Below are 13,203 nucleotides of genomic sequence, written 5' to 3' on the forward strand. Positions count from 1 at the left end.
CAAGGCAGAGGGGGGCAGGTTTCTCACAGACTTGAGGATTCAAGGGTGATGGGGGGGCAGACAGGAAAGTAGAGTTGATACTACTTCAGATTAGTCACAGGGGCTGGAATTTATGTACCCCTGCTGGGCAAGTTTTAAGCAGGGTGCCCTGTAAAATAGGGCAGGTGCCCATCCCATCACCATCCCACCAACCCCCGTATTATGGGGAGGATTTTAGTGCTCGTTTGCCATTTTAAAATAAATAATCAGTTTAGCTTGTTAACAAGCCAATTTACCCCGATAATACACAGTTTGGTACACAGTACAGTTGACATGGGCAGCCAGGAAGGTGAGGCCATATTTTAGAGAAACCTTTTTAAAGGGTAAGGGCGAGTCTGCCAGCCCACTTCACTGCTCTAGCAGCATAATGGGCTGGGACACATCAGCAGAAGCTATTTAGTGGCATCCTACTGGGTACCACAGCCTCCTCGCATCTCCCAAACAAAGATTTTTCATGTAATCAGCCCCATGCCAGAAATCTGCACTGAGCTGATTTCCATATTAAAATTTGAATTTGAATGTGATTTAGTGGGCCTGGAACTGAAGTCTCCAGGCCCATTAATGTCTCACCCTCCACATACAACCTGCCCCATCCCAAGCCTGCCGGGAGTGGTGCCCTCCAGTGGGGTTTGCAACGGCTCCTAAATAACAGGGAGCAGGTGGCCCTACATCCACTCAAGAGAACAGAGGCCATGGAAGCCCCTGCAGAAGGTTGGAAGCAAAAGGGAGGACCGTCCGGGCAGTGCCAGTCTGGCAGTGCCAGCCTGGCCCCTGGCACTGCCCAAGGAGCAGAGTGGTGATGCCCAAGGGATACCTTGGCACTGCCCAATAGGCATCAGGCATTGCCAAGGGGATGGGGCCAGAGGGGGTGGGGTCTACTGGTGGGGTGAGGCCTATGGTGGGGAAGGGGGGAGATCAGTGGGGGTGTGGGTCCCGTTGCCACCTGTCATCTTTGGGGTATGACCTTGTGCATTTCCCCCTAAGATAGTACCTGCCCTTTCTTACCTGCCTGCTCTTTAAAGCCCATCACTCCAATTCCCTCCACTGTCACCACTCAGCCCCCCACCATCTCCCCAAACCCTCCCTGTCCAATACCCCGGTTTAATCTGGTTCCAGGAGCCCCAGCAGTGCCCAGGAATACACTCCTGAAACTGTCAAGGTTACAGGAGCTTCTGAATCCGATTGGCTGGCTGGCTCCTGAAGGCAGGTCATCTACCCTACCACGAGGTGGAAGTTCCACAGTTCACCCACGGTGCGATATGGCTATGAAGTGGATTGGCATGGAGCCAATTCGTTTCACGCCAACCTTGTTTCCAGAGGATGAGATATCTACTACCACAATCCGTCTCCCAGTACTAGTAATATGCTGCCCATGATTGTGTTGGATGGTGGAGCAGGTTCCAGGCTGAATGGCCTATTCCTGCTTCTAAGTCCAATACCTACCTCTTTAGCCAAGCTTTTGGTCACCTGACCTCTCCTTATGTGACTCAGTGTAATACTTTGTTGTGTAATGCTCCTGTGAAGTGTTTCATGACATTGAAGGCGCTAATCAAATAAAATTTGTTGGGATTACTGGCACTCCTCAGGGCCTTGAGAATCCCACTCTTTGCCCAACCTCACTCTCCCCATGTTTGCACCAATGACGCCAAACAATTTACCCCCTCACTCCGTCCTACTCCATCCACACAATGGTCCAAAAGTCTTCCTCAAGGTCATAGAAATCATCATCATAGAAACCCTACAGTACAGAAAGAGGCCATTCAGCCCATCAAGTCTGCACTGAACACAATCCCACCCAGGCCCTACCTCTATATCTCTACATATTTTACCCACTAATCCCTCTAACCTATGCATCTCAGGATACTAAGTGGCAATTTTAGCATGGCCAATCAACCTAACCCACACTTCTTTGGATTGTGGGAGGAAACCAGAGCACCCGGAGGAAACCCACGCAGACACGAGGAGAATGTGCAAACTGCACACAGACAGTGACCCAAGCCGGTAATCGAACCCAGGTCCCTGGAGTTGTGAAGCAGCAGTACTAACTACTGTGCTCCCGTGCTGCCCAATGCTCCAATCCTACTGTTGACTTCTCAGATCCACCAAAACATCCAGTCTCCACTTTCTAAAAACACTTCAAATATTCAGAATCTACCTGATGAATTTAAAATTCCATTTCTTTGATGAAAAATCCCACACTCCCCTCTCTTGCAGCCTGCTCTCTCACCTGCAAACACCATTTCACAAGAGCAGACTCCTGGCGGATCAACGAGAAACAAGAAGATTAACTGCTGGTGACTGTTGTGGAAGTAAGTTCACTTTGTTGCTTGTTTGAATCATAGGAATGTTGAAGTGCAGAATCTGCACCGGCAACAATCCCACCTAATCCCTATTCCCGTAACCCCACACGTTTACCCCACTAATCCCTCTAATCTACGTATCTCAGGATGCTAAGGGCCAATTTAGCATGCCCAATGAACCTAACCTGTACATCTTTGGAGTGTGGAAGGAAACCAGAGCACCTAGAGGAAATCCACGCAGACACGGGGAGAACGTGCAGACTCTGCACAGACAGTGACCCAAGCCAGGAATTGAACCTGGGTCCTTTGAGCTGTGAGACAGTAATACTGTGCCACCCTTGTGGTGAGTTCCCTTTCCCTTAAGTGTTTGATTCAGAGAGAATTAGTTTTAATTACTGTAGTTCTATAAAATGCTGAAATCCTTCACTTTACACCTTCTTCCATGTTGACAATTTTTATTAAGACAACAATTTAGTCAGTCATTTTTTAAAAAAACACAGCAAATTTAATTATCACAACACTGTAATGCATACTTCTGCAGAGTCACGGATACAGGAACCGCGAAGCAACACAACAAACCACACGCCCTGTTACAGATCAAATGTATTTTTTTGTGAAAGACATCACCAAAGTTCACATTAAGCAACACAAGCCTAGGAATACTGCTTTCAAGAACATTGCTTTTAGGCACGCTGATCCACCTTTATTTGTGAATACTGCCAGAGTGCATATTGAAGCAACTTTCCTTTCAAGATAGAAGTAGTAAACTTAGAATCACAGGATTCCTACAAGGCAGAAGGAGGCCATTCGGCCCATTGAGTCTGCACCAACCACATCCTACCCAGGCCCTTTTCCCATGACCCCACATATTTACCCTGCTAATCCCTCTGACACTAGGGTCAATTTAACATGACCAATCCACCTAACCCACACATTTTTGGACTATGGGAGGCAACCGGAGTACCCAGACAAAACCCACACAGACACAGGGAGAATATGCAATCTCCACACAGACAGTTGCCTGAGGCTGGAATTGAACCTGGGTCCCTGGTGCTGTGAGGCAGCGGTGCTAACCATTGTGCCACCGTGCCGCATTTTAATCAAATACAATTGATACTATTTAGATCTGTGAAAAAAAAGCAATTCTCTGGAGAATGGTTTACACTGAGAGACCATTCTTTAAATGGCCAAATTTCTAAAGTGCAAGTAGCAAAAGGGGAATACAATCAACTTAATGCTACAACAAACCTCTTCCTTCAGTATTTCGTATTTCTGTTTTGAGCAGTCACCTACCACCAGGCTGGAAGAATCCTGGTCTTGAACTGGGTATTTTAAGAGGAGCGGTGTTAATACTTGGGGCCCTGTTCTCTCCGCTGGAGTGCAGTGAGTGAGAAGGTGAGATTAAAGTGGGAAAGGGGAGAAAATAATCACACACAAAAAAGTTTGGAAAAGAAAATACCTATCATGGCTTGGAACACTTTTGGCACATTGTAATTAAGTATTCCAGGATCAGGTATCACAAAGGGGAAAAATCCCTTCACTTCAAAACTAAAGAAGAATACTCCCTGCTACACTACGTGGAAATTCCCTTTCACTATATCAGATGTTTTTCGGGTTTATCTGAATTTCCATCAATGCTGTCATTTCTGCATCTTACATTTTGATTCAAAGTCAATCCTGTTTGTGGCATCAAAAATCAACTTTTCAATACCATTTCAGTTTTAACTCTTGCTAAAATACTTCAGAATACTGTTGGACTTGGTAGACTTTTTTGGGTGTCTTGTTCCCTTGTTGGATTTTACTTTGCTGGCTTGTTTGGCAACATTTATCTTGGGGCTTGCCCTCTGCTGCTTCCAATCCATCAGCAGTTCATCCTGGAGTTCCGGAGGCAATTCTGAAAAGACCTTTGGATCCACATTGGAGGGGATGGACGCTGAGTTCTGAACTGGAGGTCTCTCGGGATCTATACTGCCCAGCTGCAAGGTTTCACACGGAGCTTGGTGGTCTTGCGTGGAGGCTGCTTCGTCATTAGAAGCAAGTGGCTGTGTCTGGGCCTCAGAATTATCTGGTATACTGCTGTGAAAATCTACGTGATGGGCATCAGAGCTGGAAATGGTCGGATTACAATCAATGTCGGATGGCAGCAGTAGTTTCCTCTGATCTTCTGTTAGTGACCTGAACACAAAGGTGCCTTTGCAGGGTGCTTTGTCAGCTGACTGCGCTTTGTTAATGTTACCTTTCAGCTGGTTCTGAGAAGTGCGGGCACCTCTAATAATTTCCTTCTGGATGTTTGCTGGGAGTTCTTTAAATACATCAATGTCAATCCCATGCAGTAGGTTAGACTCTGAGAATGTCAGGTTTGATTTAACATGAGCAACCTGGTCTGACGTTCCTGATACAGATTCTCCATGATTCCCCTTGCCCTGCGAGGGGTCTGCTGCATCTCCTCCTAAATCTGCATCATCGGTGGACCCTCCGGACTCTCTGAGAAGTTGCCTGCGTACTTTCCCATCGGGGCTCATGTCCAGTTTTCCTGGGGATTTCTGGGTTAGGTAGAATCCAATTGATCCCTTGATGGGGGAAGACAACGTGGGTTGAATAAGATTGGCAAAACACACACTCAGAAGGCTTACAGAGAACTGAAGTCTTGTGTCCACCAACTTTTGAAACAGGTTCATCACGATATTAGCCAGTGGAGTCACAGTGTCAAAGGGACCTGGTGAATAAAAAAATGAGGTAGAAACATTTAGGAAGAATGCACATAATAGAGTATGGGAAAAGCGTCCCACCCACCAGACCATGTCCATGAGAAATTTCGGGATAAATACCTCCTGGTCTTCAAAATGAAGCACTAAAACTCTAGAACTTCCATTTAATTCACCTCCTCATTGTTCAAACCCTGATCAACTGCTTTTAACAAATGAAAGGTCATTGATCACAGTACCACAGGAATTATCATAAATCGATTTATTTTTGCCCGTATCCAGTCTTATTTAGAATGTTTTTATCATCTGAAAAGGAACAGCATACAGGGTTAAGGGCGAACGGTACTCAGTCACCTGTTCATTTGGGGAGACAGTGCAGACCCGATGGACCGAATGGCCTCCCTCTGTACTGCAACACTTCTGTGATTTTCTTTATTTCTCTCACAGGTTTTCTCCAAGGTACCCTCAGATATGGTTCCACTTACATTTTGTGGCCATTATTTGCATTATGTTAACTGTGATAGTGAATGCTGGAATACTATTCAACAACTGCAGAGTCATACCCTCACCTCAACTAGAGTTCCTATTACTAATCACTCACTACCCATTGATACCTGTTGGAATGCGGTGAGGAGGTGCTAAATGAGGACAGGAAGGAGTTTCCTCAGAACATCACCTCCATTCTGCAGCTCATCCACACAATGCCTGCTGACAATACTGTTTGGGTTTACAGATGTGAATAGTTGTATGCACTGTAGCAACCTGAGAACTGTGGTGCAGGAGAGTCAGTACTTTCAGAAGAGGAGAACAATTAAGAGGCAGAGTTTTAATTAAATGCTCACTTGCGATGAAATTTTACTTTAAAAAATCAATGTATGTGAAACCAATTATAAGGATTATGAAAAAGGAACACAGGATACCATTAATAACGTGGGAAAACATTTAAATTTCATACAAAGTCTAACAAGCAAATGGCAAATTAAATTTCATGTTGACAAATGTAAAGTTGTTTAATAAGTAGAAGGAAATGTGAGACAAAGATTCTTAATAAGAGAACAGAAAGCTAGCAGTCAAAGGTTTCTCATCCTCAAGTTTCTTAGAGAATCTGGTGAACTGGTACAGCAACAATAATCTCTCCCTCAATGTCAGCCACTTCAAGAAGTGTAAAGGAGAACATGCCCCTATCTTCATCAATGGGGAAAAAGTAGAAAGGATCAAGAGCTTCAAGTTTTTAGGTGTCCAGATCACCAACAATCTGTCCCGGTCCCCCCCATGCCAACACTATAGTTAAGAAAGTCCACCAATGCCTCTACTTTCTCAGAAGACTAAGGAAATTTGGCATGTCAGCTACGATTCTCACGAACTTTTACAGATGCACCACAGAAAACATTCTTTCTGGTTGTATCACAGCTTGGTATAATTCCTGTTCTGCCCAAGACCGCAAGAAACTACAAAAGGTCGCAAATGTAGCCCAATCCATCCCGTAAATCAGCATTCCATCCACTGACTCTGTCTACACTTCCCGCTGCCTCGGCAAAGCAGCCAGCGTAATTACGGACCCCATGCATCCTGGACATTCTTTCATCTTTTTCCTTCAGGAAAAACTACAATAGTCTGAGGTCACGTACCAACCAACTCAAGAACAGCTTCTTCCCTGCTGCTATCAGACTTTTGAATGGACTAACCTTGCATTCAGTTGATCTTTCTCTACACCTAGCTATGACTGTAACACTACATTCTACACGCTTTCATTTTCTTCTCTATGAACGGTATGTTTTACCTGTATATCGCGCAAGAAACAATACTTTTCACTGTATGTTAATAGATGTGACAATAATAAATCAAATCAAATCAAAATCAAATCAAACCAAACTTAGAGCCAAAAATGCACCTAAAATTGCGCCCAAATTTTCAATAAAGTTAGGCTCAGTTATTCTCATTTGAATACAATCCAATTTTAAATTGGATAAATTCACATCAATAATCAGGAGGGTCCATGCAGGAACAACATCGATAACAATTTTTAGACAAAAATGCTTTAAAAATTGCAAAAACACACCAGAAGAATAACATCCTTTTCTGCTGTGCCTAAATATCTGACACTCATCTAATATATGAAATTGGAGAACAGTTCATACTGTGGCCAGTCTTGTTGATGGACGTTCAAGTGGTGAGTTTGAAAGATCACAGAGTAATTATAAGCATAACTAACTCCTTCCCAAGTCAGCTTGATCCTTCTAACCATTATCCAGATTCCATCCATCTCAGAGAGCAAATGTGGAGGAAACTCTAGACCCTCAATGGGAAAATGTGTGTCAACATTAACTTGCATCATCAATGATGCCACTAGAGAGGTGTTTCCAATGTTATATAACCAATGGTTGTCAGAACACCTGCTACATTGTATGTGGAGAGTCAACATCAAAACATTTGGCTGAACCTAAACTGAAGTTAGGGAGGCAGTGGCATAATGGTATTGTCACTAGCTAGTAAACCAGATACCCAGGGTAATGCTCTGGGACACTGGTTTGAATCCCACCATGGCAAAGGGTGGAATATGAATTCAATAAAAACCTGGAATTAAGTGTCTAATGGCGACCATGAAACTATTGTTGATAGTTACAAACACCCAACTAGTTCACCCCCTTCTCTTATCTACACTACTGGCCTGTAGTAGTACTACTAGCCTGTAGTAGTATAGATTAGAGAAGGGGCACAATTGTAATTAAAAAATCTTTTATGAACGCTCACTATCTGTAGTGCTTTCTTACAATTATTTTGTTGAGGGCTGTTGGATCCCTCTTCATTCATCCGGTCTCCGAGTTGACTGGCATTCGAAGGACTGTCACAGTGACTTGTGCCCAAAAGCCTGACTCTCCCATCCTTCTCTCCTGTTGATTCTGGCTCCATCTCCAAGTTTACATTGCCTCACTTGCCATTATTCTACGTTCTTGACTGTCTCTTGGGGGTGTACAGCACTAGGAGCCGTAGTTTGAGGATAAGGGATACTCCTTTTAGGACTGAGGTAAGGAGAAATTTCTTCACCTAGAGAGTGGTGAATGTGTGGGATTCATTACCACAGAAAGTGTTGAGGACAAAACATTATGTGATATCAAGAAGAAATTAGATATAGCTCTTGGGGCTAAAGGGATCAAGGATATGGGAGGGAAGATGGAATCAGAATATTGAATTTGATGATTAGTCATGATCATATTGAATGGCGGAGCAGGCTCAAAGGGTCAAATGGCCTACTCCTGCTTCTAGTTTCTATATCTCTCTGTTGCAGCTCATCCACATGAATGTTATCATAATATTTTAACTTAATTTTGACTGCAGCCTATGTGCAGTGGGATTCCCTCCTAGTGATGCAGAACCTTTGATTTCATTGGGTGTGATGCTCAGATCCTGGAGCTCAAGCTGTTGCCTGCCCTCAGCTGGAATCCAACCCTTCATCTGTCCTTGAGAACGACTGGATTTGTGAGTCAAAATCACTACTTCTATCAGCAGGTGGGGGAGAAAATTGCCCCACCCCCACTGAGAACAAAATTGTATAGCTGAGAGAAGAGATGGAAACTCTTTCACTTCCAACAGGACTGAGAGATGGGGGGTGATGAAGAATTTATCTCAGATTTGGCACAGATTTAAGATAATTGGCAAAAGAAGCATTGGAGACATGAAGAGAAACTTTTCAACAGCGAATGGTTTAGGTCTGGAATGCACTGCCTGAGAGCGTGGTGGAGGTAGATTTGATTGCAGCATTCAAGAAGGAATTGGATTATTAACTGGAAAGAAAAGGAAGAACTGCCTGGAAAGGTAGATAACCCCTCACCCACCCTTTCCCACAGATGGACAAAAGTAAGGCTGGGAAAGATCCAAACTTATGGTTGGGGAAGTCAACAGGACACTTCACTGACAGCCTCTCACTCCATCATCTCCCCTGCCTCTGCTAACCCCCTTCACTTAATATCCTCCATAGTTGCCCCTTCTCTTTTTCCCTTCTCATCTTCCTAACCACCCTTCTCCTCCCCACACCATCTGGGTTTGTTATAACTCCACTCATTAACCTTACTTGTCCTGAATACTGTGTTCTGTTTCCTCCGTACTCGATCGATTAGAAGTATCATAAATTGCCATGTATGTCATATGGTTCCTATTTGAACACTACCCTCGGAGGCACACAATCAGGCTTGTACTTGTGCATTTGCACCATGGGATGGAGCTCTTAAACACCAGAAGCTGGATAGATACCTCCAGACCTGATGTGGAGATGCCAGCACTGGACACACAGTAAGAAGTCTCACAACACCAGGTTAAAGTCCAACAGGTTTATTTCGTAGCAAACGCCACTAGCTTTTGGAGCGCTATGCCTTTGTCAGGTGAGTGGGGAGTTCTGATCACAAACAGTGCATCTAAAGGCACACACTCAGTTTACAGAATACTGATTAGAATGTGAGTCTTTACAGGTAATCAAGTCTTAAAGATGCAGACAATGTGAGTGGGGATAGCATTAAGCATAGGTTAAAGAGATGTGTATTGTTTCCAGAAGAACAGTAAGTGAGATGTTGTAAACCCAGGCAAGTCATGGGGGTTACAGATAGTGTGACATGAACCCAAGATCCGGGTTGAGGCCGTCCTCATGTGTGCGGAACTTAGTTTTCAGTTTCTGCTCAGAGACTCTGCGCTGTCATGTGCTGTGAAGGCCGAAGATCAGAAGCCGAATGCCCGTGACCGCTGAAGTGTTCGCCAACAGGAAGGGAACAGTCTTGCCTGGTGATTGTCGAGTGGTGTTCATTCATCTGTTGTCATAGCATCTGCACGGTCTCCCCACTGTACCATGCCTCAGGACATCCTTTCCTGCAGCATATCAGGTAGACAACGTTGGCCGAGTTGCAAGAGTATGTACCATGTACCTGGTAGATGGTGTTCTCATATAAGATGATGGTATCCGTGTCGATGAATCGGGACATCTTGCAGAGGTTGCTGTGGCAGGGTTGTGTGGTGTCGTGGTCACTGTTCTCCTGAAGGCTGAATAGTTTACTGCGGATGATGGTCTGTTTGAGATCGTGCAGTTGTTCTCCAAGACGGCCTTCACAACACACAACAGCGCAGAGTCGCTGAGCAGAAACTGATAGCCAAGTTCCGACGCATGAGGATGGCCTCAATCTGGATCTTGGGTTCATGTCACACTATCTGTAACCCCCATGACTTGCCTGGACTTGCAAAGTCTCACTTACTGTCCTGTTTGGAGACAATACACGTCTCTTTAACCTATGCTTAATGCTATCTCCACTCACACTGTCTGCACCTTTAAGACTTGATTAGCTGTAAAGACCCTCATCCTAATCAGTATTCTGTAAGCTAAGTGTGTGCCTTTATATGCACTGTTTGTGATCAGAACTCCCACTCACCTGACGAAGGAGTAGCGCTCCGAAAGCTAGTGGTGTTTGCTACCAAATAAACCTGTTGGACTTTAACCTGGTGTTGTGAGACTTCTTACTGTGTTTACCTCCAGACCAACATCCAAAGTAAATTCACTTTTCCTGACCACATCTGGGAATAGCATCAAGAAATCTACTACTTTGGGAATGTATTCTTTACTCAAAGGGCAAAAAAACTGCAGTGGAGTTATGGACATTAGGGACAGTCATGGTGTAGTTGAATGCAGTTGGGGAAATGAAGAATGAAGTAGAGCATGGAGTGTTGGTGGAGTCAATGACACATTTTTCACTGTCTGGGTTTCATTTAAGAGCAATACGAGTGAAAGTTGTCCTTTGCCCTTAAGATAAGTATGAGTGCGCCTCAGTAATTCGCAATACTTCAGGAGGTAAATTTCATATGATAGTTTTCAATATTGCAAATCATGCGAATTGTACCAAAGGTTCAATGACATGAACATCACCTGTATAAATTTTCTGCATTAGTTGATTTGGAACAGGGCACTGTCGACTCTCCCGATTGAACCATTTGTTGGAAACTGAAGTTCGTCTAATTGTTAGCCGTACAGTCCGTGGTACACGCCCTTCATTTTGCAACCTGCAACAACATCCACAATGTTCTCCAGGCAAATATACTTTGTTCACTGAAGCTCAGATCTGTACAGTTTTATAAAATATTGAAGGTCACATTATTGTACTGCTGCCTCACAGAGCCAGGGACCCAGGTTCGATTCCTGGCTTGGGTCACTGTCTGTGTACAGTCTGCATGTTTTCCCTGTGTCTACGTGGCTTTCCTCTGGGTGCTCCAGTTTCCTCATGCAGTCTGAAAGATGTGCTGGTTATGTGCGTTGGCCATGCTAAATTCTCTCTCAGTGTACCCGAACAGGCGCCGGAGTGTGGCGACAAAGGAATTTTCACAGTAACTTCATTGCAGTATTAATGTAAGCCTACTTGCAACTAACAAATAAACTTTAACTTTACGTGTACTTAAGAAGTCCCAGTTTCTCCATTGCTAAAACAACTTGGAAAAGCTTTGCAAAGTCTACGTTGTGCAATCACCAGAGTAAATGGGATGTAGCATTTCCGTTTTACAAACACTTCTGAATTCTTTTGTCAGTTTAGTATTCTGCAAGGTGAGGGATGTTAATGATTGGAAATACCACACTTCGCATTTTAATGTTTGTTTCTTTATTTATTAGTGTCACAAGTAGGCTTACATTCACACTGCAATGAAGTTACTGTGAAAATCCCCTCGTCGTCACACTCCGATGCCTGTTCGCTTACACTGAGTGAGAATTTAGTATGGCCAATGCGCCCTACCACATCACTATGATGCTTTTCAATTCTACATTTGCCACTTAATTTAACCTTACTTTCTTTACTAAAATGGGGATAAAAATTCTGGGCAGAGCCCAGAATGCATCGCAGCTCTGAGAGATTTTGCCTCGTGTTTTTGCTAGAACAGCTGAAACTGGGTCAAGCTCTACTGGGTTGGGTTGCAAGCTGATGCTCAAATTTATTGACTATCCGAATGGGGGTGGAGCCTCTTTGTGGCCTGCACAAGTCCATCGACTTGAGGAGAGGCAAAGCTGACAGAACCAAGTATCAGCATTCATTGATATCTCTTATTTAGCCTGGGCTAAATAAGAGATATCAGCATACAATTACAGTTTGACCCTCAGTTTACAGAGTTGGCTGACTTCAGCTGGCCCTGCAATGATGGGCTCACTACTCCTTCCCAGTCTCGTCTCTTTGTCTCTGTCATTTGCTGCGTTGACCCCAGTTTGCCTCAGTGCCCTGTGTTGCACAGTTGGCACTGGAGTGCAATCATGGATTGGTCACTTTGTTTTTAGTACATACTGATATTCAGCCAGCCCCCTTTGCATAAGAACATAAGAAATAGGAGCAGGAGTAGGCCATCTAGCCCCTCGAGCCTGCCCCGCCATTCAGTAAGATCATGGCTGATCTGAAGTGGATCAGTTCCATTTTCCTGTTCTCTCCCCATAACCCTTAATTCCCTTGTCTATCAAAAAACCTATCTACCCATGACTTAAATATATTTAGCAACGTAGCCTCCACCACTTCAACGGGCAGAGAATTCCAGAGATTCACCACCCTTTGAGTGAAGAAGTTCCTCCTGAACTCTGATCTAAACTGCAACCCCCCCCTTATCTTGAGGCTGTGCCCTCTAGTCCTGCTATCCTTTCTAAGTGGAAAGAATCTCTCTACCTCCACCCTATCCATCCCCTTCATTATCTTATACGCCTCTATAAGATCCCCCCTCATCCTTCCAAACTCCAGTGAGTACAGACCCAGTATATTTAGTCTCTCTTCATAGTCCCACCCCCTCATCCCCGGTATCAGCCTAGTGAACCTCCTCTGCACTCCCTCCAAGGCCAATGTATCCTTGCACAAGTGCGGCGACCAAAACTGCACACAGTACTCCAGCTGCGGCCTCACCAGAACCCTGTACAGTTGCAGCAAGACCTCCCTACTTTTATATTCAATCCCCCTCGCTATAAAGGCCAACATTCCATTTGCCTTCTTGATCACCTGCTGCACCTGTAGGCTGGGTTTTTGCGATTCGTGCACAAGGACCCCCCGGTCCCTCTGCACCGTAGCATGCTGCAGCTTTTTGCCTTTTAAATAATAATCCCTCCTACTATTATTTCTGCCAAAGTGGATAACCTCACACTTGCTAACATTATACACCATCTGCCAGGT

The 13,203-nt window shown here is 44.4% G+C and overlaps 1 protein-coding gene across 1 annotated transcript in view; it reads right to left on the reverse strand.

Annotated features, from left to right (window-relative positions):
* Positions 1-2,827: 2,827 nt before the first annotated feature.
* The window catches only part of poli (polymerase (DNA directed) iota), a 44,433-nt gene continuing 34,057 nt past the window's right edge, over positions 2,828-13,203 (reverse strand). Inside the window, exons 8-9 of the mRNA XM_080183505.1 lie at positions 10,944-11,077; positions 2,828-5,055 (exon numbers count right to left, since the gene is read on the reverse strand). Coding sequence (XP_080039631.1) covers positions 4,061-5,055; positions 10,944-11,077 — 1,129 coding nt within the window. The 3' untranslated portion in view covers positions 2,828-4,060. The remainder of the gene's footprint in view (positions 5,056-10,943; positions 11,078-13,203) is intronic.

This window comes from Carcharhinus amblyrhynchos, chromosome 1, assembly GCF_965287045.1.
Source record: "Carcharhinus amblyrhynchos chromosome 1, sCarAmb.v2.hapA, whole genome shotgun sequence".
NCBI lineage: Eukaryota > Metazoa > Chordata > Chondrichthyes > Carcharhiniformes > Carcharhinidae > Carcharhinus > Carcharhinus amblyrhynchos.